The sequence below is a fragment of the Egretta garzetta genome, unplaced genomic scaffold (assembly GCF_000687185.1).
Source record: "Egretta garzetta isolate BGI_Z169 unplaced genomic scaffold, ASM68718v1 scaffold154, whole genome shotgun sequence".
Classification (NCBI taxonomy): Eukaryota; Metazoa; Chordata; class Aves; order Pelecaniformes; family Ardeidae; genus Egretta; species Egretta garzetta.
The window spans coordinates 4,979,052-5,005,562 of NW_009259600.1; the positions used below are offsets into that span (position 1 = coordinate 4,979,052).

Sequence of the window (26,511 nt, forward strand, 5' to 3'; positions counted from 1 at the left end):
TCTGATCTGATATGTTCTGTGAACCTAATAGCAGTAAGTAGACTAAGCATCTTGCACGTCTTCTCTATACATCTAGTCGTGTAGTCACAGTCAGCCCAGTAGCCATGTAGTCCAGTCATATAGTCACATTTTTTTCACATTTTAGTTGGTAAGCCTCATGCATTCCTACTAAACTTATAATTTAGAAATTTGAAGAAAAACAACAAAACATTTTGTGTCTTATTCAGCTCTGAAGAGTTGATTTCTCAGCTTTGAACAAAACAGTCTAAATAAAGATTGTAGTCTCTCTTCATCTTCTGTGTATCTGAAGGCAAAACTTAATAAAATCCTTTTTGTACAACAGAAACAGCCCTAGAGACTGTAAAAACTAGTATTCAGGCACTATAAAAACTAAAAATCATGTTTGTACTTGACAAAGTGCCTGATATTTTGACATGTTTATAAAATTTATAATCTCTGAACTGGAACAGGTTGCCCAGAGAGGTAGTGGAGGCCCCATCCCTGGAAACATTCAAGGCCAGGTTGGATGGGGCTCTGAGCAACCTGGTCTAGTTAGCGGTGTCCCTGCTCACTGCAGGGGGGTTAGACTAGATGACCTCTAGGGGTCCCTTCCAACCCAAAACATTCTATGATTGATTCTATGATTGATTCTATGATTGATTCTATGATTGATTCTATGATTGTATGATTGATTGATTCTATGATTCTATTGATAAATACAGTTTAAAGATAAAATATATTTTAAATAGCCTTTTTAATTCATAAAAATTTTCTGAATTTCATGATGTTTACTTGATCTATTACAATAATTAAAAAATATTGTAGTAATATTTAGTAAATATCCATAAAAGGAAAGTGCATTTATAGAAATACAGTCTTAACTTTAAAATTATTTCTCAACTTATTACTGCTAAAGTTGACAACACATCTCTCTTCAGAAAAAGTACTTTGAACACATAAAAGAAACCTCATAACAAACAAAACTATGTTTTGCAAGTGGACTGTGGGAAAAGATGTTGCCTAGAGAGTGTTTTCTTTGTGTGCGGTTTATTTATTTACATCAGAAGTGAAGAGAATATTCTTCTTCTGGATGAAACTTTTTTCCCAAGTCCTGCACACCTTGAGATTGCTGGTTTGGTACTTGGTGTTGAAGCATCAGAGCACCTTTTTTTCCTGTCTTTTAAATCCTTCATTGACTTCTAGTTTCGTTGCCTATGTGGTGTTACATTTTTTTGGAATGTTGTTAGGAGCCGAATAGGATTCTTTGTCTTTAAATTATTACTTTTTCTTCAACATATGCATTAATATTTCTTGGCTTTTCCCAGAGAACAGTGAGTAAGGTCCTAGATTTTCATTTTGAAGTTCCTGATTTGTTGAGAAGCAAATCGTATTGGGTAGGAGACAATTAAGAACTCTTTCCTACTCAAGCGATCAGTTGTACTCGCTCTTGTATCTTCATCGTTCCTGGTATTGCTTTCTGCTCTCCTCTAGGAGAGGTTCTGAGATAACTGAGGTGTTCTCTGTTCATTAGTGCTTACTGGCTGCTCTGTATCCTCGCTCACTTGGCCTTTATGCCATGTATGATTTCATACCTATCCAAATCTTAATTTGTAGTAAACTTGGGACCAGGATTTTACTGTAACAGGAAGTTTCTTTGTCATTGTAGCCTTGAATAATTGACTGTGTCTGTTCTTATGGTCAGAAGCCTTATTGATGAGGTCTTATATGAGGACATTTGGCCACCTTGTTATCCAATACAACAGTTACTCTTTATTCCTTGATCCTCTTTCCAGTGTGCTTGTTTATTTGCTATTTTTGATTTTTAGAATTGTAAACTCTCTGAAGAAGGAGGTCTCATTTAGAATTAATTTTTATAGCACAATGGGGCCCAACTTACTGTGACTTTCAGGCTCTATTGCAAGCTAGTGATATGAAAATTTAGATCATGTTGAAACAACCAGCACTGAAAATTAACTCTAGGATTGCATTTGTAGGCCATATCCTAAAGTTAAGAAACCCACTCAATTACAGTGTCAATATAAATGTTGACCAGTAATTTTTTTTTTCATTCTTTATGAACAAAGAGTGCTCCTGAGCAGTCAGAGATCAAAGTTAGTTGAGAAGTCTGTTTGTTATACGTTCTGGCGCAGAACAATCCAGGTACAACCTCAATCAGCTAAACCAAGAACACGTAAAACAAAACAGATATTTGCTGGCCATGTGTGGCACAAAAGCAAAAATTATTTAAAATTATTAAAAATTAATCTGTGGAGATTTGGACCATTCCAGTTGCCTTCATATGTAGCTAGTCCAGAGCAGATAAGAGTCGGAAATGTTTCTTGGCTTCGTAATAGGTGAATTCATTGTGAACTGAACCTAGATACATTGCTTTTCATTCTGCTACCACTATTTTTGTGCCGTGCTTCTGGAGGATAAATACTTTGTGTAGCTGGAAATTAATTTTAAATGAAAGATGACGTCATCCATTACAAAGAAGTACTTCAAATATTCCTTTTGGGGGATTCAATAGCTTTTGTTTTGACAGTCCTTCCATTTTAAGTTCATTATTTTAGTACTAGATGAATTAAAATTCTTTCTAGTTTGTATTTGTTGTCATTCTGGTCAAAATCCTATCCATGCTGTTCAGTACCTTTCTTTAACTTTTCTTTGGAACTTGTAACGTGTCTAGACCTTTTTTGTTGTTGTTCTTTGTTTTGCAAAGTTCGTAAGCGCTGATTCTCTTTTTTAAGGCAAAGCAGAGAATACTGCTTTCATGAATACATTTCTCTGTAGAGACCAAAACAAGAATATTATTTATTATAAATACTGAAACTGAAAGACAGTGAGAATTACATTTGAGAAATATATCTGTACAATTTTGTGCATGGTGTTTATTCAGTCCAGAAATTCTTAGGCAATTAACATAACCTGACAGCTAAACAAGTTAATTATGAGTGTTCTTATTTTCAGGGGGACTCCAAATGTTATAACTTTTTCCTGTTTAATTCAGGATTGGTTTTGTGCACTTCATCTTCAGGAAATTTTCTCCTGTATTCAGGAAATGACATTTGCATTAATGACATTCGCATTTGCATCACACATTATCTGCCTTTCTTGCTTTTTCTTTGTCTCTAGCAGTTGGCATGCTCTTCAAGAGTGTTTTGCTGTAGAATTTTTTCTAAAAACTTGTCCTATCACCTGTTTGTCTGTGACATTTAAAATTGGGGTTTTTTTTTTGTTTTTTTTTTTAGAAGGTATACATGGTATTCTCTGTAGTGGTGGATGTAAAATAAAAGTATTTTAGCATGTATCCAAAGGAGATTATTATAGTACTACTGTCTTCATTCACCTGCCCAGCTGGGCTTTTACCGTCATCCTCCCTACCAAATAGACTTTAAACCTTTTCGGCATATTTGGCACTGCAGAATTTGGTGGGTGGATGGATAGAAGACTCAAATATAAATAATTTAAGTTTTACCAAAATGTCTGTGTGGGTAGAATAGATTTATCCTATCATTGTTTCCGTTGTGGAGTATGAACTTACTACTTACTTACTTAAATGGTATTTCAAAACGGAGACCACAGCTATGAAGGATGCAGTTGGAGCTTTTGTCCATTAGGCTCTAGAGAATCTGTGGTTTTTAAAAATCTTATGCTTTCCTACCCTGTTCAGCTTGATTTCAGTAACATTTCGTGCATTAAAAAAAAAAAAAATCTGTAATTTGGAGCAACCTGGAGTTCATCCATATTCAGTCAACTTCAGAAGTTTAGTTCAAGTCACCTGGAATTATCTCCCCAATATACAAAGGCATTAAAAAATTCTGTTGGACAGATGAGAATATCAAGTTAAGGGAAGGTGAAAACCCAGCATCTTAATTAATAGTACCAAAACTGAGTTGCCTTTGCATGACTGCTAGTATCAAGAGTCAGGCTTTCTGCTGAAATCTGTATTTTAGTATCATGCTGGTAGTCTGTTAGGAATTCAGGTGAATAAGGAATTTACATATGGTAATGTCTGATACCTCTATTGTATGATTTTTTCCTGTTTAAATTAGTAATAAATAGTGGTGAAAATTGAATGATCAGAACCCTCTATAAAAGGCTTTTTGACATTACATTTAAATGAAACCTTTTCGAGAACGATTTGAGGGGAGATTTGAAGCGTGCAACATTACTGGTTTGTTAGCCGTGTGTTCGACTTTTAACATGCAAGCATTTTGATTTGGTCATGGAACATCAAAGTTTCAGTATAGTAGTAGCCAGTATTTAAAGAGTTAATGTCAAGGTGAACTCTGTACCATTCTGACACTACAGCACGGGGGTTTACAGTGTGCCCAGCGAGGAGAAACGAGATTTTACAGTAATGCCTTCTCAGTAGTAATTGCAAGTGACTTTGTAAGTAGGATTTCTTCTGTCTTCTTGGAAGTGTTTTCTGAGGCAAATAAATCTTGGTAACGTTGGGATGCCTGAAGGGTTTGGTACCGTGTTCTGTGGCTGGACACCCCTCTGTGGCCAGGATGATAGTTCCTTCTGATGATGCAAGCTCTAACTCAGCTCATTAACTTCCTTGCAGAAATTGGCGTGCCAGTAAGAGGAGAGGCGGCCACCGGGGAGGCCGAGATGGGGAACGCGCAGAGAAAGTTTCACAGCAAAGGCGGTGGCAGTAAGGCGGCGGAGGACAGGGACACACCGAAGCAGAAGGAATCCGCTGAGTGCGGGTTAAAAAAAGGCACAGCAGAGCAAAAACCACAAAGGCATTTGTCAGACCATGAAGGTGAAGTTAATGGTTATTTACACAGCGATCAGAAGAGTGAAAGCCCTGAAGCTGAGGTCTCCCGGTCGGATGGAGCGGGGTCTCAGTCGGCTGGCGGTGGCAGTTCCGCTTCACTTCCTCCTGCTGCAGCAAAACTGAAAAGTGAAGGAAACGAGTTGTTTAAGAGTGGACAGTTCGGAGAAGCTGTGCTCAAATACTCTGAAGCGATTGACTATGTCATCAATCTGGGTGAGTGCACTACCTTATACTTAAATCTAGGATTATTGTTTAGATTATTTAAAGGAACTGCAAGTGAACTAACCTAGCCTATCCCTGGATTTTTGGCAGGAATTGCTGTGCAGTAAATTCTTCGTCATTATGGGTAGAAGGTAATTCGTGTGATACAAAATATAGGAAGATGAGCAAAATAATCTTTTAACTTCCTTGGGGTAGAGCTGTTTGCTTTTATTTATGTTTGAATAATTACGTATTCTAGGTGCTGTGATAAAGGAAAGCTCCTTACAGCTTTGCACTGTCAGCAAACTGCATCACTGCAGTGCAACTTACAGTTTGCAAGTCTTTAATTCTTGAATGTCATTTTAGTAATGGTCTTTGATTTTAATTGTAACTTATTTTAGGAGAACAAAGTCCAGATGATTTAAGTATCTTATACTCAAACAGAGCAGCGTGTTACCTCAAAGAAGGCAACTGCAGTGACTGCATTCAGGATTGTAACAGGTAAATTGCAACCTCCCATGTAGCACAACAACATTCCTCATGATGATTAAACATTTTAACTGCTATATTGTTATTACAGTTGGACTTAGAACAGTCTTCAGTAAAGGCAGATTTCCGGTCTAAATGACAGATATCTTTTGTTGGTTATGTAAACAGTCGCATGGAACCTAGAGAAGGAGTAACTTTTAACTTACTGTCTTACTGTGTGAGGGCAGTTGTCAGGCTTCTTGTGTACAGAGAAATGCATAGCAGGGTTAAAATTTTAAAATACAAAATACAAGGATCCATGGATACACAAGGACCCACAATGCTTAGCGAACACAACAGAAATAGAAATAATTTTGAGACTGGGAAGCAGAACTGCAAAACTGCAAGCACACATGAATTAGGCAATGTCAATTAAATCTTCTGTAGGCAAGACAGCATAAAGGATGATCTACAAATAGGTTGCTTGATTTCAAAGTAAAAAATGGTGTAGTGCTTATACTTGTGACATAAAAACAAGTATTGAACATTTATTAAGTTTTAGCTATTTAGGGCTTAGAAGTGTATCAGAAACCTTCTGTCGGATCTCTCTTTGTCTTAAGACTCTGATTTGGAGTGCCTTTGATTCTTGCTCCAGAGAGTGAAATAGGGCTTCCATGCACTGATGTTGTTTTATTTAGTACTGTGGTGTGGTTTGGTCCCTGGCTGTATTATCTTCGCATTCTACCCTGGAAATGTAGTTTTTAATTCCCACTGATGCTATTCCTCAAGCAGTGTCATCTTTCCCTGAATTTATTTATGGTTGTTTTTTTCTTCAATCTTGATCTTAGGAACCTGAAATTGCAATAATAGTCTTCTAAGTTACAGAATGTGATGCATTTTTGCAGAGGTTCTGTAGTGGCTATGATGTTGTGTGCTGTTGTATTTTTCAAATGCATTCAGCAACATGAAGAGAAATGGAATCTTGGAAATATTTATGAAATTGAAATTGGAAATGTTTATTCTAGAAATCATTGTTTCTCTAGCTTTAGGAGGAGTAATGATGCAAAGCCAAGTTACAGCAAAGATGGCCAACAGCCTCAGGAGGCTTATAAACAGGAGCACAGCCAGTGGATTGAGGGAAGTGATTATCCCCTTGCACTCAGCACTTGTTAGACAGCATCTATGATAACTGCGCTGGGTTTTGGCTTCCCCAGTACAAGAAAGATAGTGATCAACTGGAGTGAGTTCAGTGAAGTGTCACAAAGGTGGTTGTGAGCCCTGGAGCACTTGCCTGGAGAGGAGAGGCTGAGGGAGCTGGGTTTGTTCAGCGTAGAGAAGAATGGCTTCCAGAGGTCCTAACAGCAGCCTGCCAGTACCTATGAGGAGATTAGCCAGAGAATGGATCCTGGCTCTTTCTGGCAGTGCATTGTGGGAAGACAAGAGGCAACAGAAAATTGAACCACACAAGGTTTGGACTGTGTATTAGGAGAAACCTCCCCAGGAACAGTGGGGGGCACTGCAACAGGTTGCCCACAGATGTGCAGAGATCCCCCTGGAGGTTTTCAGGGCCCATCTGGATAAAGCCCTGAGTAACCTTGTCCGATCTCAGAGTTGACCATACTTGTAGCAGGAGGCTGGACTAGCAAGCTCTCAGCCTGAATTACTTTATGGTTCCATGAAATCTAATTGGCTAGACTCATCTTAATTTCAGTATTTCAAAGTTTATCTCTTTTTCTCTTTAGCAAGAATCATTGATTTATAAACATAGTCCTTAATAAATAAAGCCTTTGTGGACTGTTTCTTTGTATTGCTGGAAAAGCGCATGGTGTTTGGAAGGAGTTCTGATTGCACAGTGTCAGGGGTTGAGCTCAGAGCTGACCAGACACACAATCAGAAGAGTAAACAGACAAAATACAGGCAAAACCCTAAAAGCCAGAAAAAGACAGGTGTATATTCATGCTTTACTAAATGTATTTTTTCCGTGAATACTTCCGTGTAAGGAAGAACAACTGAAAATCATGTAGGCAAAAGCACCACACACTTGAAATCCCCATAGATCTAGGGATGACTTCAGAAAAATAGCTTTTGCTCTTAAACACCTGCTGTTACATTAATCTTTTCTTGGTGATTAAAGTAGCTTTCCAGATGGAAGAGAGGGATTTGAGAAGGGTAAGTTGTAGTAAAAGCACTAACAATTTCATAACTGCATGTCATTTAGGGTGTTACTGTAAACCACTTAGTCCCATTTTCCTTGGTTAGGTTACTGTAAGATCCATCTGAAATCAGAGTTATTATGTATGGTTGTATATATCATACAATAGTTTTATTAATATTATTTCAGTTATTCTGTTTCACTCCTTCATTTCTCTTTTGTTTTATCTAGAGCTCTGGAGCTTCAGCCATTTTCCATTAAGCCACTTCTACGACGAGCAATGGCAAACGAGTCTATGGAGCGGTATCGACAGGCATACATTGATTATAAGACAGTCCTCCAAATAGACAGCAGCATCCAAGCAGCACATGATAGTGCTAATAGGTAACTACACTGACAAATGCTCTACTAGTATCAGTCCAAATAGAAAAATAGAGTTCAGTTTTGTTTGTTTTACACGCTCCCTCTGTTCTGTATCCCTGAGAGGCAGGGTCAGCACAATGAGTGTGCTAGAACTAGAGGACTGGCTGTTTAATTTAGTTATTTTCCCGTAGCTTCATGGTTTTCCTCTGCCAGCAGTAGGTCACTTTCTGTTTTAAAAAGGTAGTATTTTAAAGGGTTTTTTTACTGGTGCTTCAACTTTTTTTCTTTCCTAACTTGTATTTAATACCATGTAAAGTAATTCTTTAAGGTCCATACCTTTTCTATGACATTTCTGTTTCCTTTTCGTACTAGCCCTATTCCTGTGGCAGTTGGAGGTTTATGTTAAGTGTGAATCTTTTAGTATGCTGCAGTCCTGTAAACAGTGAAGTAGCTTGATACAGTGTTTGGCTACAAAGCTTAGAGGTGTAAAAAATATAATTGAATATTATTTTTAACTTAAGTGTTAATACTTCCAACATTAATTCTTGCTGCCAACATCTCAATTTCTGTAGTTTAATAGTGTAAAATTAGTGTATATACACTAATGTAATTATGTTTCCATTAACAGATAGTAAGTGCCTAAGTGCGTGAATGATAGGATTTTCCATTCTCTTTCATTTACTCTCTTCTTTTAATGGGCAAAAAAAGTATTTATGAAAGCAGAACAGCCATTAACCATTGAGCAGGAACCCACATGCATGTGACTTTTAACAATGGAATCTAGTATCTTTTTTTTTTTTCTTTTTAAGGCAAGGCCATGAGCACTTACATTACTACTTCATTAAAAAGTCCATAATATCTTTAGATTCTGCTTATTTGACCAGAGGTGGCCAAAGGAGATCATGACACTTTATAATTTCCTCTTAGAAGTCTTAGTTTTGATAACAAATTTTTACTGATCTCCTGTATCTACACTGATACTAGAGCACTTGGATTGGTGAGATAACTGCTACTCCTGGTATCTGTGTGATTATTATTATTATTATTATTATTATTATTATTATTTAATCTTCTTGGCTTATTTTATCTGCAGATACTCTTTTCATATTTCTCCTTGACTTGTAACTTGCTCAGTAATAAGCTTATTTCCTTTTCCCCCCCCTTAACACTCTTCCTTTTCTCCTCTCTAGGCCTTCCTTATGTTTTTAGCTTCACTGCTCATTACTCTTTCCTCCCTGGCAACCCATCACCTTATTTCAGCTGCTTCTTCCTTCTTCTCTTCTGCTGGTAATTCATTTTTGCTTGCAAATTCTTTGTTTCTAAAGCATAGATTTCCTGCATAATTGAACTTTTACTATGACTTAATTTTTAATAAATTATTTATTAAATTGAAATTGTTTATCAAAGTATTAATTTTCATTTCCAAAGTAACAGACCTTTTTGAAATCGAATTTTAACAAAAAATGATTGTTACTCTACTGCCTTTTAACTTAAAGGGACAACCCCAAAATGCAATTTAATTTTTTTTTTTTTTTAGTATTAGTAATATCAGGTCTTAACAACCTGCTTTTATTGGAGGATTTCTTTAAGTTCCTGCAGAAAGTTGGATGGTAGTACTGTAGGAACCTGACAGGGAAAACTCATGATCCTGAGGGTGGGTTTGATAAACCGTGCTAAGGCTTGTCTTTCTGTACTTGCCTAAATAAGCAGGCTTTCCAAAAGTCTTTGAATTGAACAGGTGTTCAGTCTGATATTTCTAATAATTCTCACATAAAACACACAGAATTTTTAATACAAAGTCATTGCCTGAAAACATAAAGCCTCTACTTGATCATTTCAAAAGGAAATAATTAAGAATGTAAGTACATATCTTTATGAAAAGTCAACTGAAAACAAGTATAAAGAGTTATTTGAGTGTTTATCACGCTGATTAGATGTTGTTGAATTATGTGTTTTATTGGTTATCCTGAGGTGATTTTTAGATAAATTGGAAGGACTGTTTCTTTTAATGCTGTGGGCCAAGTCACAGTAAAATGCATTTCAAGCATGCTTTTAATTAGTGGCATTTTGCTAGCTTTGTGAATGTCCATGAATTTTCTACTTTGTATAATTTAATTTCCTCGAGTGTTTTATTATTTGATTTTCACTGTTAGTAATACAGAAGCTCTAATGTGGGGCAATATGTTTACACATTTCCATTTACTAAATTGAAGTTTCATTCTAGTTGTCTCTACTCCTTTAATATTAGTTAGCAAATTGCATTAGATAGCTTGGGCGCTTTTTTTACGGAGTCCCATGTGAGTAATTTACTGTACAAATAAATTCATTATAAACTCCAAAACTGCAAAATTGTTGGGTCAAGTTAGGGGGCAGGGGGTTCGGGTGGGGAATGAGTGTATTTGTCCCAGCTTTTTCATGAGATACCTGTGCTTTTTGAACTGACCATGGCATACAGGTATGCATTTTTGCAAAAGACTCTTCTTAGATTATTATACTACAGGAAGTCAATCTATCATCAAAGACTGCAGGATTCTTTCTGTTGATTTTGATGAATTAGATAAGGGGGTTTTGTCCAATTTTTTTTTTTTTTAGCCCATTATGATAAATGGAGAAAAATTAAACAGGAGGTCAGGAGGATCATGGTTTACTGTAGAATTATTCTGTTACTTTTTATGAGAAATACCTAAATGTAATGAATTGACTTTTCAATATAAAGCGCACAGTTTTGTTATCTAATAAAATAACCTGAGTAAATCTTAGAGCTGCTTAATTTATGATGGTGTGTCACATTTTTCTTAACAATTTAATTCAGACCATCATTAAGAAACCTAGATGTTTTAGTAAAATTAGAGCAAAACAGAACTTAGACAAGCTGCTTTGTTGGTATGTACTGTAAAATACTGCTTAGTAATGATACAGGTAGAGGGGAACCCCTGGAAGGGCACATGCAGCTAACACCCAGAAAAATACTCTTCTTGTTCACTTAAAAAATTAATAAAGCAACTAGATAATACTATGAAATGTGGTATTTTGTGTATGAAGAAACTTCCTTTCAATTCAAAAAAATACAAAATAGTATGTTTCATATAGTGTTATGTGATACATAAAATCACAGATAATATAGCTCCACAAACAGGCTTTTTAGTCTATATCATTCTGTAAAATCTTTTGGTAATTTCTGTTTTACAATAAAGAAAATCAGAACGGGTGCTGCTGCTTGTATTGGTTTTTCTATCAGACCCTAATGGGAAAAGAATTTGGTCCTGAGTGCTCTGACTCTGTTGCCATAGTATTATACTGAGGCTTTTTGTTTGTTTGTTTTATAGCTGTTATTGTAGTATTTTAAAAGAACAAAACTAAGCAAGAAAACCTGATGGGGTAATTTATGCTCATTCTCTTTCATTCTTCATGTGACATTCAAGGTTCTTAATGTTTGGGGTTTTTTTGGATGTGTATTCATGTAGTATGTTTTTTTAGACCTGTGTTAGATGGAAATGCCAGGGGATATATAGATTTCAGGTTTCTTGGCTATAGCATCAATGTGACTTGCTTTGCTATTCGATTCAGAATTTTCCTTTGTTAAAGTAGATATTAGACTTACCACTAGTTGAACTTGACTCTTAAGCTCATTTTGAGATTAGATGTTCATCTCACTGTTACCATTCTCATAATTGATTAATATTTGCTTGGTTTTATTAAAAAACACTGCAAAAATTGTAGTGGAACCATGAAGTCTTATATGGCTTCATGCATTATGTTTACATAGGTCTTTCTCCAAAATGTATCACAGCAACGGAAAACTCCCACTTGAATGGATTTTGGATTGAACTTCTCATGTACAGAAATAGTTGACCTAGATGTATATTTGTATATATATGTGTTGGTTTAAGAAATACTAAACTGTTTTAATGCATTTTCTTTGCATTTTTAAATGGAGATAAAGAATGATTGATAGATGAATTTCTGACTGTTCTATAAAATGCAACTTAATACCTACTTTGTGACCTGCGTTGGTTATTTAGAGAATTGTTGTGTAAGAGATTTCGTTTGACATTGGCAAATTTAGGTACCACAGTGTGTCTGAGGATACTGTATTCTACACTTGTTACAAATACCACCTATGAACAGCTGAGAAAAGTAAACAAAATAAATACATCAATTTTTTTCCCCGTTTCATTATTGTATGTGGTAGGCATTTAGAGCTTAGTTGAAAAACCAGTCATTTACTTAGATATTTACAGATCATGCTTAAGTCAGCTTCTTGTCTTTTAAATGCTAGCATAAATACTCTAAAAAGGGGGGAAAGTCTAAATCTGAAATGAATGCAATACCGTTGACTGCTGTGGCAATCTTTTTTGTAAATTAGTCTTCAGGATAACTGTTCAGTTTTTTTAAAAATTAGGACATCGCGTTACTTAATTTGGGTGTAAGTTATTAAAGCGTGAGTTAAATATATGGAAAGTCATGTTGGTGGGGTTTTTTCTCTTTCAGAATAACAAAGACTTTAATAGATCAGGATGGTCCCAGTTGGAGGGAGAAACTGCCACCAATTCCAGTTGTCCCAGTTGCTGCTCAGCTACACAGGTGGGATGGAGGAAACTTTACTTCAGAGAATAAGCCAAGAAGTACTACAGCTATCAACAGAGAAGAACAATTGCAGATGAATCGTATGTATAGCTAATGCAAATATATATGCAAAAAAGAAAATAATTTTAATTGAAAAATGGAATATGATGTAATAATTTCAAATAAACTGTTTTAGAATATATTTGTCAGAGATCTATGGGAAAAGATAAGTTAGTTGATGGTTATTTACATGATTGGGTTTATTGTGTTTTATGGAGCCACAGTTACAATAATTTTTTTTAAGCCAGATGATGTAGTTTGCAGCATGTAATTTCTGAAGTTACATAGAAGAAAAGAAAACATAGCAGAAATTCTCTATCAGCATGTTGAGTCCTATCACAAGTATCAGTGGTTTCCCTGACATCATACTCCAGTTCTAATAGAGTTTTCCCCCAAAAAACCACCACCCGAACAAACACCCAAACTCAGAAACATGATCAGCTGCATAATCTGTAGCTGTCATTTAATTGTTCATGAAAGTATTACTCAGCTCTTCAGAATAGAAAGGATAGGTAGACTTCTGGGTGACCAGTAGTTAGTGAAATGGGCTGTAGAAGAACACTTCTGATTGGTTTGTTTTGTTTGGGTTTTTTTAACTAAGAATTCTAACTTTGACAGTGGCCATTTAGTAGGCAGCTTTCAAACGTGTTTGTTCTGGATTTATTCACATGTAAGCACTGAGTACTTAACTGCTTTAGGACACTTTTCTTCCTCCTGATTTTTTTCCCTTCATTGCAGTTTCTATTTTTCTCCTCCAGTAAATCAGGTGAAGGAACCGTTCCAATTCCGATTTTATTGACGTTAAACATTCTCTTTGCAAAGGCCTTAACTGTTACCATTTTTTACTCTTGCTTAACCATTAATTGGTTCTGCTTGGAGTTTCTTTCAATATAAAGAAAAGTAGTGCTGAGGATAATCTCCCCTTGATTAACACAAGGGAGGCTGCAATGCATGGCTGGGTTGCTGGCCAAATATAGCAGTGATAGGGTTATCTGTCCGTAATGCATGTCCTCAAATAATCTGAAGTCTTGGGCAGTACAGGTTTAATCACTTTAAAATGATCTTTCAGATAGCATTGAATTTATTTGTACCTGATGTAAAACAACAGACCACTTACAAATACTTATGTTTATGAGAATTGGACGTTTTTCTTGAGAATAAGACATAATTCTAGAAACTTGTGTGGTTAATACACGATTTGAGTAGTAGTGCATAGGGAACTTCAGTAAAGCTACAGAAAATTGTTTTTCATTGAAGAAACGTGAGGCATGTTGATGTATAACTTAAGCTCAATTAAATTGATAAAAATTGTTTTTAAAATGTCCAGCGGCAAGTATTTTCATTACAGTTGTTGTCAGTACATGTCATTACTGATTCATCACATTGGGCAGCAATTGCGTTTAACTTTTGGGGTTTTTAAATGAAGTAGAAAACTGGTATCTTGCACAGTTGTTGCTGTTAAACATAAATGTGTAGCTTGAAAAGTGTTTTTTGTTGTAGTGATTGTACTCCAGGCTTTTTCTGTTGTTAAAGAGTACAACTTGTTAGATTTTTATTTCAATGTATAATCAACTTATTTAAACCTTTCAAGTAGTACATTTGGATCTACGTAACCTTGTGTAACTTTGTTGAGAGAGACAATCTGAAGATCATCGTAGTGAAAAGTACACAGATAAGCGGCTCCTGAGAACACTCGTGATCATGTTTAGCTTGTTATGAAAGTCAATGAAATGGGCTGTCACCATCTTCATGAAGTGTGCTCCGCTTCAATCTGTTTCAGATAGAGTGGGCTTTGGTTAGGCTTTGGTTTTAGAAATGTTAAACGAAGACTGTGTAACCATTTTGTTCCCTGAAGGCTGACTCTAAGGTTGTGGCTGCCTTCTTGGGCCTGTACTAAATCAGTGGGACCTGACAGCAATAGCTGGTGCCGGAAGCATGGCAGCAGTAATGTTCAGTTAGTAGTTAAACCTTATTGTTGGCTAACACTTTTTTGCAACAATTGTCTGTTGTTTTTTATGTGTTACAACTTGAGTTACAATTTAGTTGTGTTTCTTGCATAAGTTTGTTCTGGTTTCACATTGTTACTTAATTTTTTCCCCAAGTCCACATGTAGTTTTCTGGCATAGGAGACTGCCATGTTTTTATAAAAGAACTTGCTGAGTTTAATTGTTGGTTAAATTTATCTGGTTATATACAGTGTTTAAAATCTGAAGCTTGGCAAGGCGCTCATATTCTTTAGCAAGGTACAAAAAGTAGATTTTTCCTTTATGATTGGCTTAGAGCTATGTTACTTATTATCTTTGCTCACAACAGAGACATAACACAGGAGTCAGGATTTCCACTGAAAACATAGTGAAAAATTGTAGTCTAACCCAGAAGCACATGCAACAAACGATGTGGAATTTAGAAGGAAAGGCAATTATGGAAGGAGATAGTATTAATTAAAAAAAATGCGTACTTCAGTGTTTTCAGCTTCCTTGAAGCATCTTTTATAAATAGTTATTACAGAATATTACTGATGTATCACTAACCCCTACTGATGTGATGATTGATTTGAAACTGTCAGTTTAGCATAGTAATTGTGATAGATTGATATTTGCAGAAAGAATATTAGATCAAATCATGGCCACCTTGGTGTGATGATGGGGATCTAGAAATCCTTTAATCCTGCTGATTAAATCTCCACCATTGTAAATAAAACTGGTTATCAGTGGAGATATACAGTTCCTTTCTACCACACAGAAGGGGTAGATAGAAGGAGGTGAAAGTGTAGAGCTGTCTGTTGTATTGCCATTATTTTCAGCAAAATAGTTACCCTGGTGCATGGGGAAATTATGCCTTGTGCCAAATGTGTATATACTCTCTTATGCGTCTCTTAGGGCAGCAGGGAGATCTGGGACAGAAATGGCAATGTGCAGACCGATAAAAATACTCCAGATGCCAGGCATTTATTCTTAGTGTCAGTAGCTAATTCAGCTACCCTTAATGAACTGACCTTCTTATGTAACACTGTGATCCTTTTGTAATGCAGGTGAGAAAGCTGAGGAGAGGTTCAAGACGTTAAAAAACGAAGGGAATGATTTTGTAAAAAAGGGGGAATATGAAGAAGCTGTAAATAAATACAGTGAATGCATTAAATTAAATACCAAGGAATGTACGATCTACACTAACAGGTAAAAAACCAAAATTAACCCCACTTTGTGTGATAACAGTAGTTATATTTTCTCACTCCAAATAAAAGAGATTTTGCATCACTTCAGTTATGGCTGTAAAAAAAAAAAGGATTTTTTTTTCCATTTGATATGTGTGTTTTTAATAACAAAATTGAATTTTTGTTAAACCCCGTTATTTTCCAAGGGGAGCAAGTATTAATGTCACTGATATATAGCTTAAAATCTTTATATCAATAGAGTAAGCAGTAGTAACAGTTATAATTAGCATGGCATTTTGCAGCATTTTTTGAGAATACTGGTATGACTTTAGTTAAAACCTAACGTACAGTAGCAGTATCTCAAATATGAAAAGTAATAGTTCAGAGAAAATGTACATTTTGAGAAAATAAAAGTAGGAACATGGTCATACAACAGCATTATTTTAAAGGTTGACCTAATTCTGAAGCATAATTCTTTATGCTGTAATCTTACCAGCTTTCACAAACTAAGAAGGATTTGATTAGGCCAATACTTGAATAGGAGACTTCCAAATAATAATTAGGTGCAGAAATCTGTATTGCTTATTTAATCTAGAGCACTTTTTTACCCAGAATGGCTGTATAAAATCCATACTGTATACACTGCTATCCTACCATATTGTCCTAACATAGGCTCTACTTTTAAAATATTTACATATCTGCCTAATGTCAAGCATTAGTCGTACTTCAATTCCTGCAATAAAAGTCAAAATTCGCCTTCTCTAAATCAATCCGGTGATGTTATTAATACTTACTGGTTTTGATGTACTTAAAAAAAAAAACCCAACATATTGAGACTGAATTGTGTGAAGTATTGTAGTTAACATTTCTGAGTCAGATACTGTTGGCACTACAGCACTGTGGAATTTACTTACATTGCAGTGTCTTCTGTTCTTCTGTGTTAGAGCTCTCTGTTACTTGAAACTGTGTAAATATGAAGAGGCTAAGCAGGACTGTGATTATGTTCTTCAGATAGAAGATTCTAATATTAAAGCTTTTTATAGAAGAGCACTAGCATACAAAGGATTACAGGTAAGGAAAAAGAACAAGGCAGGTATTCTTAAGCACTTCTAAACTTGCTTATCCGTTTCAAAGGCAATCAGGTAGTTGCAGTCAGTGGGTGAACACAAGCAAGTATGCAGTGCTGATGATTTATTACTTTGTAGAGCATTAGGCATACATAAAATATTATATAAATATTTTTGCAACACAAAAACCTTGATGTTGACTCGTAATAATTTGAGAAAATACAAGAATATTGGAATAAATGAGGTTTGACTGGAGATTGATTAAGCAAGTGTCAACTCTGTTCTAAAACTCTTCTGGGTATCCCAGTCTGTTTTGCTGTCAAGGTGTTTACTATATCTTTGCTGATGACAAATGGATTCTTTCCAAGTCTGTCTTTATCTGTCCAAACTAAAATCTCAAGCTGTATTTTGGCATCTGCTCATATTTGAGTGCTTGTCATATTAAACCTGGGTTTTAATTATTTTCATTCTTGCTCTCTTCTTTCTCCAAACACGTTACAAACCTTTGTCAGTAATGTACTCTGACTCTGTGGACAGTGGGGGGATTCAGCCTTTCCCTTTCCATCTACACAGTGGTGGTGGTGTCTGTACTATGCCCATCTTACTTTTTTTTGAGTATCCTTCTACATTATCTTCATCGATGCAGACTTACATGGCTCATATTCATACTGAATGTGACTGCAAATCTCCTGTTCCATCACTTGTGTCATTCCTTTTGTCCATCTGTCTGTTGGTTCCTCTTCTTCAGTGATGTTAATTAGCCTCTACACTTCATAATTCTTTCTTAGCAATCCTTAGCCTACCTGTCAGCTCTTACTTGGTATTGAAAACAGCTTCTAACTTCTGTTGGCTCATGATGGCAGCTATCATCACCTACTTTGTATTAAATTTTATGAGTGTCTTTAAACAAGCATCTTAAGCGCTTTCTCCCATGTTGCTCTTTATAACTGGAGGCAATCTCTCCGAGCATCCACCAAGTTCAGCAGTGTCCATCAAATGAATACAATGAATACTTACCTCAGACCTCCATTATGTTTGATGCCTTAACAAAAAAATTAGCTGATTAGCTCAGCTTACAGATCACCTGAGGACAACCTGTTTGTGCATAGCAGTATATGGCTGTTCTCATCCTGTGTTATAATTCCAAACTCAAGTCTTGGGAACCATGGGATCTTTTTTTTATGACAAATTTGTTCCTCTCTTACACTAGCTGTGAAATTTTGAAAGTTTCCTTTGAATTTTCAGAGAAGGTTGAAAAGTCTTAATTTTGTGTAAATTCTTTCATGTAACTGTACCAAGCTACCTGGTATTAATCATCTGTAACACTATGTTGTTGAAGTTGATAAAAACATAGTATAAATATGGGAAAAGGTATATAGTGAGTGTACCGGTCAAAAAAAGGGAATTGCACACAACTGAAGAATGTCAAGAATTGGTGAAATAACTTCTGGTTTTTTGAATATCCTAGAAGAAATTACTATGTTTGTATTAGGGAAGATGTAACCTGAAACATACTGTTCTTGGATTCCTTCAGAACAGCCTGAGCTGGGAACTCCTAAAATATTTTGTTGTGGTTGGATTTAATGCCTTCGTTATTGCTGATTCCAGGGATACAAGTGATTCGTAAAACCAGAGAAAGCAACAGAAATTATTTGAGGTTGACAAATGAGCCTGTAATGAAAGAGCTAAAAGCATGTAGTCTGGCGAAGACCAAGCTAAGCTGGGAAGTGTTACTTGTATACAAATATCCAGATATTTAACCACAAAAAGCTGCAGTGGAATTTAATGTAGTAAATGAGGGGGTTTTATAGATTTACTGAGATGTAGTTAAAAGAAGGCCAAGGATAAAATTGTGCTGGTGTGATGAATTAGGCCTATAACATAGGACACAGGACCATGGACCACATCTTCTACAGCTGATAGCCCAGTCTGTTGCTTTGGGTACAACCATATTGTATGATTTTTTTGAGAAGTCTGGCAGGGTGCAGTTTTAAATCCATGAGGGCTGGTTGTTCACTGGCCCTTGTGGTCATTTTCAGAAGTCTGTTCCAGAAGTTTATTTCTCTGTAGTTGTGAATCTTCACATCTGTAATTCAAATGGTTTAGCTTCATTAGTAGCTGGTTTTTGATGCAAGCAATCTGCCTCCTTTCTGTATTCATTTGCTAAGGCTGAATGATTCTAGTTCTCTTAGTCTTCTTTCATGATATAGCAGACTTCAGTTCCCTTAGAGATTTACTGCAGTGTCCCTCCACCTTGAATATTGGTCATCAGTGTTGAACAATATATCGCACATAGGAAAGAGAACATGAGTGACTTGTACACTAGTGCTTTTATTACAGTTGAGATGCTGAGGAAATACCTCAGCTGGTACATGAGGATTTTTTTCATGATAATATGAATGACTTACAGTAATCTTATTTTACTGCTTGGGAACAGAGGAAATATTAGGTCCCTCACAAAGAAATTATTTTTATTTTTCTACTGTCTGCATGGTCTTCTACTGTTTACTGTTACATTTCATCCCTGGTTTTGATATTCCCAGCCCTCAAGGTGTCTTGATTTTTCTATGTGATATCGCAGTCTTCCTCAGAATTGATGCTATTAACCTTGTCTCCCCAGAAAATTTAGTCCAAAAAATCATAATTCCTAATGTCAAATTCAAAATAAAAACGTTAGGCAAATTATGTGACTGGTGATTGAGGAACTGTGTCCTAACGCCACTCTATCACTGTGTTTGTCCTTCTAATCCTGTTGTTTATCCCAGAGTTCATAATGTAATCCTGGTCTTCTCAAGTATAACCAAAAATTTCCCTTCTTTAACTGTGAGAGATGGTCTTTTGGATTGAATCCCAGGAAGACTAGGTATATTTTTAATCTAAGATTAATTTAGCTCTCTTCTGTTGGCAAAGCAAGTATGCAAACTGTTGATGGACTCGCATTATGTTAATCTTGAGGAAGTGTTACACTGTAAGCATTTATGCTTAAAAGCAGCAATCTTCAACACTCTATTCTCTGATACAGGGAATATGTTTCTCAGAATAAATGATTTCATATTACGTATTTAATACAGAAGTATTTAGTCACAGAATGCTAACTTGAACTCATCCTCAGTTTCCTTTTTTCCTTCCAATGAAATTACACTGTCTGTATTTAGATTATTTTTCCTACTTAATGACAAGATCCTAGCATTTTTATTTTTCTTAATTATAAAGGAGAATATGGTAGTTCTAATTGATTTTTCTGGTGGTATATTTATGAAAAAAAAAAACCAAACCATATTTTTCCCTTCTACTTACAGAATTATCAAGCAAGTGTTGATGATTTCAACAGAGTACTTCTAATAGATCCAAATATTCTTGAAGCTAAAAAGGAACTAGAGGAGGTAACCCAACTGCTTAACCTTGACAGCAGTGCTGTGACTGGCGGTCAGCAAAAGCAAAGGAAGAAAATAACTATACACGAGGTATACTTGTTAATTTTTTAAAAAAGGCAGTACAGAAGTCACACATTTGAAGAGATAATGTTAAAGCTTTTGTTTTGCATTTGTAAGCTCTACACTTTTTTTGGTTGGGATTGTATTTTTCATGTTATTTTGAGGGCATGTTGGAGGATTCTTCCATATGATGTGTGTGGCATCCTATAGTAAGACGTTCTGTAGTAAAGCTTCGACTGCTTTGAAGTGTATTCCGAACCACAGCAGAAATGGAAAAAAGTACATCTAGATGGCACTAAACTTCAGGATATGCTCCTTGTGAACAAAAATTGTTTTACAGAATACGGCTGTCAAATAGCAGTTTTGCTTTTAAAGTCCATGCTCCTCAGGAAGCCCCCGGGGCTGTGCTGGGAAAGGTTCGTTGTCAGCAGGCGTGCTGGTGGGTCTTGTGCCAGTAGTGAAGTTACTGGTCAGAAGAATGAACTCTGGCCTTAAAGAGCAAACGTATGGGTAAAATACCTGTAGGATCTTACAAAAGAAATACACAATGTAATATCATGTACTGGATCAAAATGTTAGCCTTGCAGAGGTCTGGGTAGAATTAGGCAATGAAAAGGATATTCTTGGTCATCTGATATTTTTGGATTGTAACTTTGCTGGTCCTTTAAGAAGGGTGGGGGTGGGTGTCCCTTTTCAGTTTAAAATACATTATTAAAATACATAGTTTACCAGTCTGTACAGTATTATCCAGTGATACTGCAATTTGATTGTGCAATTTCAAAATGGTGGTACAATGGAACCTGCAGTTATTAATATAGAAACAACTTGTTTTATTGAAACACTTCACATCGTCACGAGTTCATGGGATTTTATGTAACTGGCATAAGCCGGGAATAGTGTTAGTTAAGCTCTGAGTTGTGACAAACAAAGGGACCCAGAGAGCGTTTAGAGGCGGTTTGGGAAGTGACTGCATTGTTCAGAGGCTGGCTAACTGCATTACTGGCAGTGGGAATTTTTCCAGGGGTGGGGCAGGAAGCATTTATGTTTGCTATCATAATTACAGCTGCCCCCTTAGAGAGCCTTCCCTGGCTTATCTGCTGCAGTGCAAGGTAGTTATATGAAAACAGACTGCAAATAAAACTAAGGAAAATTTGATTGAAATTGGGATTTATCATGATTACTCCATTTTAATCAAGCTACAATTATACATAAAACAGTCAAGGTTTCTCTCTTGATACGAGGGGTTGTTGAAAAAAATATAACAAAATGTCTATAAGCCCAATGCAGTATTTTCCAAAAATGACTCATCTAGCTCCCAGCACAAGACTGTACTATGCACTACAGTGTCTTCAGACATTCCAACAAACTTGGCGTCCATTGAAGAGACCCCATTCAATGAGTTTTAGTCAGCTTATATTCATTCCACAATACTTGATAGCTTGAAATGGATTTTAGCAAATGTAGTTGAACCCACGGTTAATTTTCTAGCGACTGATTCGTGAAACTTGGTACAGGCTGCAAACTCTGGGGAAGTCAAGTGGGTATTCAGGCAGTTAGACCGGGCTGAGCTTTCTCCTTCCACAGTGAGACTCGAAACAGCAACCTGATACAGCTGCCGTATTCCTGTACTGTTCTGAAGGCACAGCCTTCAGTGGAAGATGAGTATCTGGTGACCTGACTTCAGTTCTGCTTGTCTTCTGCCAGTTCACGTTTGGTATATGTATACAGTCCTCCTTAGTTTTCTCCCAGTGGTCTTCAGTTGTCTTTCTGCAGCGATGTGCCAAGCGGTGAAAGGAAATGTGAAATACACACTTTTGACTACAAACCTTTAAAGATAAATTAGAGAGGTACTATTCCTGGGGGGAAGTAGGACCTAAAAGAACATTGTGAAGGACATTATGAAGAGTGAAATGCTAACTTCAATTTAGTGACATTATCGATGGATGTATGTGTGCAGTTTCTGAAGCTTCAGGTTATCTGTATGTCCACATTAAAATGACTTGTTGCCCTTTGCTTTGTGAAGGTGACTGAATCCGATGAACAGGAAGAGAGGCAGTTTGCTACATCAGACGATGTTGTGACTGATCATGTTACTTCTAAGGAAGCAGATCAAAAGTGTGTGCCATTGAAGACCTCTGAAAAACTGCACATTTCTGAACCATCTAATGCTTATGACTTTGGTCAGATTATAAATGCAGTGAATACCAATAAGGATAAAGCTGCTTGTGCAGATCTTTTAACAATTACTGATCCAAAAAATTTGCCAGTGCTGCTAAGTAACAAACTTGAAGGGGAAATCCTTCTGATCTTTATCCAGTCGTTGGAATGTTACGTGCTTGGAAAAGATCCTGGCCTTGTATATCAGCACCTTTTCTACTTGAGCAAAGCAGAAAGATTTAAGGTAAGAAGCTAGATTGAATGTGTACTTGCGTTGAACAGAAACTTAAATGAAATTTTCATATCTTAAAAGGAACTGATACAGTGAGTTAGTATCTCTGTCAAATACTATGATTTTCAGTCAACCTGTGCTGATTATCAAATCAACTGTTTTTTCAGGTGGTGCTGGGCCTTCTTAGCAAAACTGAAAAAGAACAGGTTCAGCAACTGTTTGACTTACTTTCAGAAAACCAGGATCATCAGTACTCTTTGGAAGACCTCGAGAGCCTTAAAAAAGTTTATGAACTTTAAGAAGTTAAGATTTATTAGTTGCGTACGTATAGTTCATGTTTATAAGATGGCTGTATGAACTCTGCAGACCTGCATGGGTTGAAGTGGGTCCTTACCCGGACTGTTTAAACTCTATTTTCTTTTGACAGTACATGCACATTTAAAACTTGCTGCTCTTCTTTTCTTGTAGGTGTATACATTTTTAATCTCTAGAATTTAATGCATGTCTTTGTGTTTAGTAACAGAGTTTATGTTACTTGGCATACAGATTTTATTTAGACTGTGTTAATTATATATGTATAAAAATGTATTTTACATTATATATATATAATGTGAAATATCTTGATGGTATGATAGATAATACACTTAGTCATCACTTGTTATATCCTTCTGTGAGTTGTATGTTCATGTGATAAAGAAGTGTCTTCAAGATAAACGGGTCGGTTAGCAATAGCTTTGCTAAAACGAGTTTACAAAAAGTATTAACATTTTTGAGATCAACTACTACAGGCCATCTGTTTCTTCACTATCCCTGGTCTATACAAAACAGATTTAAGTATTTTTGGTGCAATACAGCTTAGCAGCAAAAGTGAATGAATAATATATTAGCTTGTCATGGAACACTTTGAATCAAAATAATTAATTATTAAATAAATGAGTATGTTTTTAAAATTACTAGCAAGTGAGTAATTTTTAGCACACAGATTTTTTTATTTTTCTGTGTTTGTGGAAAGACTGCTGGTGTGCATGGCGTTTGAATTGATGGTGGTAAACAGGAGAACCAAGTAGCTGCACTTAGCAATAAAAATATTTAACTCTTGAGTTTTGTAATCAGATTATTTAGAATACCAGCTATTTCTGTTTACAGACATATTTATAAAGCTAAAAGTTAAAACCATTTTGTGGACCAGTATGATTTATTTTTTTTTTATTTCAGGCAATACTTGTGTTTTATATTTGATTCTGACAAAGCTCCTTTTTTCAAGATGAAGCTTTTAAATTTTTCAGTTACCCTAGTGCCTTCTTTGCACATGTGATATAAATGTATATCTAACTCACTAGCACTGCAGAAATATCATTAAGAATGTTGTTCCAATGAAAATTTTTCTCAGGTGTATATTATTTAAAGAAAATAAAGATTTTTTTTTTTTTTTTTTCCTTGAAAAGTACAATTACGGATTCTCTTTTCTGGTTCTACACTCTTCGGGCTTGTAATTCTGACGTGGATTATGAGTTTTGTCTTGAAGTAGAGTGCCAAGAATGAGGCTTTTAATTCCTAAGGCACTGTCAGTACAACTGATGGGTTTTGTTTTTAAATGTCCTCTTTTTGAGATTGTCGCATGTTCAAGAGAGATCGATCGCTCATCCAATCTGTGCAAAACCCATTGTACTTCACCAACAAAGTGCCAATTCCATTCTTCACTCCTGGTGGCGAGGTATTCACATTCATTAATTTCTGTGTTAGTGATTTCAATCTGCAGTTCAGTATGTTCAGAGGAGATTCATTATTTGTGTGCAACTTACTGACACAGTTTAGAAAACTTAGTTGATTTTCATTTAATAGAGACCAGAGTGTTTTAATAACAATATGTAATAACGTGAAGGATTGTATTGGTAATACACAGATTAGGGAAAAGTTCTTCTGCTAGAAGAAAGCATAAAAACCAGCTATGTAATTTTAATGTAGCCTTTGGCTCTCATCTACAGTTTTCAAGCAACTATGTCAAAAGCTCTTGATGAAGTTAAATCTTTCTCTGTGCCACCAAAAACCCCAACTCTTAAAAGCTCTTTAGATGTCATTCTTTAAGAAGTGCTCTTGGCTGCTAAAGTTTGTGTCTCATTTGTAGAGTTTGTTTTGACAGTGAAGACAAATCAGAATCTTTGCAGCAGTAATTCATAATAAAAACATAATTTAGTAGACAATTAGACATTATTAAAAAGACAAAAGGGCTTTAAGAGACAGATTTTTAAATGGAGTGTTCTTGACAAATCATTTATCCATGAGGAATTAGCCAAATGGGCTTTCATAGATGGGTATCCAGGATCACAGTTAATTTTAGGACAGTTTTAATCAATCTCTAGCAATTATACTAGAAACCTAGTAGTCCAGAAAAACCAGTCCAGTAGTCCAGGAAGATACCTTTTCTGATAATACCTCCCAGCTTGACTGTTGCCTAAAACAGAGGTTAACACAGTCTGAGGTAAAAATGACAGAGCGCGGCAGATCGGGAAGCTAAAATTATTCCTTGTTGAGAAGTTCTCAATGGAGAACTGCAGCAGCGCTCGCATGGGACCCTGCTACCCAGCTGGTGGGAAGGAGCTGCCACCAGCTGGAGGCAGAGGGGTGTACCCACCTGTCAGAGGCAGGCAGCAAGAGATTAAATAACAAACATCCCCTGACTGGAAAAATCGGCACTTTGCCATGAAGTCGCCCATCTTCTGAAGCAACGAGCTGCTCCCAAGTAGGTGTCTCTCTCTACAACAGACAGTAAGAGGAGGGCAGGTTTTAGAATCATAGAATCACTTTGGTTGGAAGAGACCTTTGAGATCATAGAGTCCAACCTTTAACCTAACCCTGCCATCCCACCGCTAAACCATGTCCCTCAGCACCTCATCTATCCTTCTTTTAAATACCTCCAGGGCCAAGGACTCTACCACCTTCCTGGGCAGCCCATTCCAGAGCCTGACAACCCTTTCAGTGAAGAAGTTTTTCCTAATGTCTAGCCTAAACCTGCCCTGGCGCAGCTTCAAACCATTCCCCCTCATCCTATCATCTGTTACCAGGGAGAAGAGGCCGCCCCCACCTCACTACAGCCTCCTGTCAGGCAGTTGTAGAGGGTGATAAGGTCTCCCCTCAGCCTCCTCTTCTCCAGACTAAACAACCCCAGTTCCCTCAGCCGCTCCTCGTATGACTTGTGTTCCAGACCCCTCGCCAGCTTGGTTGCTCTCCTCTGGACATGCTCCAGCAATGCAACATCATCTTTCTTGTAGTGAGGGGCCCAAAACTGAACACAGTATTCAAGGTGCAGCCTCACCAGCACCGAGTAGAGGGGTGCAATCACTGCCCTACTCCTGCTGGCCACACTATTCCTGATACAAGCCAGGATGCCATTGGCCTTCTTGGCCACCTGGGCACACTGCTGGCTCATATTCAGCCGGCTGTCAAGCAGTACCCCCAGGTCTTTTTCCACCAGGCAGCTTTCCAGCCACTCTGCCCCAAGCCTGTAGCGCTGCATGGGGTTGCTGTGACCAGCTGGAAAGCTTGAACGCGGCCCTACTGGAATACTCAGCAACAAATGGGTTTTCACTTCCTGTGCATGACCAAGTCTGATCTCTTCAGTTGAAGGCAGACCACAGGCCTTGGCTGGTTGCCAGCCCCCAGCCTACCCCAAACACTCTTTGGCAGGTAGCCCCGCTAGTACAGTTTGACACTGATCTCCAGCAGCATTCCAGTATATTCCCAGGCATTGTCACTGCATTGGGTTTGCATGGCAAGGTTTTGGTAGTGGGCGTGGGGTGGGGCACCGGGTGGCTTCTGGGACCTGCCGCTGGCCAAGCCCATCAGCAATGGTAGTAGCACTTCTGGGATAATG

The 26,511-nt window shown here is 36.8% G+C and overlaps 1 protein-coding gene across 3 annotated transcripts in view; it reads left to right on the forward strand.

Moving 5' to 3' along the window:
* The window catches only part of SPAG1 (sperm associated antigen 1), a 41,748-nt gene extending 18,555 nt beyond the window's left edge, over positions 1–23,193 (forward strand). For all 3 annotated transcript variants that reach the window (XM_035893888.1, XM_035893889.1, XM_035893890.1), the window contains 9 exons: positions 4,574–5,002; positions 5,392–5,491; positions 7,842–7,994; positions 12,465–12,640; positions 15,631–15,772; positions 16,695–16,821; positions 20,117–20,281; positions 22,275–22,652; positions 22,808–23,193. In XM_035893888.1, the coding sequence (XP_035749781.1) occupies positions 4,574–5,002; positions 5,392–5,491; positions 7,842–7,994; positions 12,465–12,640; positions 15,631–15,772; positions 16,695–16,821; positions 20,117–20,281; positions 22,275–22,652; positions 22,808–22,939 (1,802 nt within the window). In that variant the 3' untranslated portion in view covers positions 22,940–23,193. The remainder of the gene's footprint in view (positions 1–4,573; positions 5,003–5,391; positions 5,492–7,841; positions 7,995–12,464; positions 12,641–15,630; positions 15,773–16,694; positions 16,822–20,116; positions 20,282–22,274; positions 22,653–22,807) is intronic.
* The last annotated feature ends 3,318 nt before the right edge of the window (positions 23,194–26,511 follow it).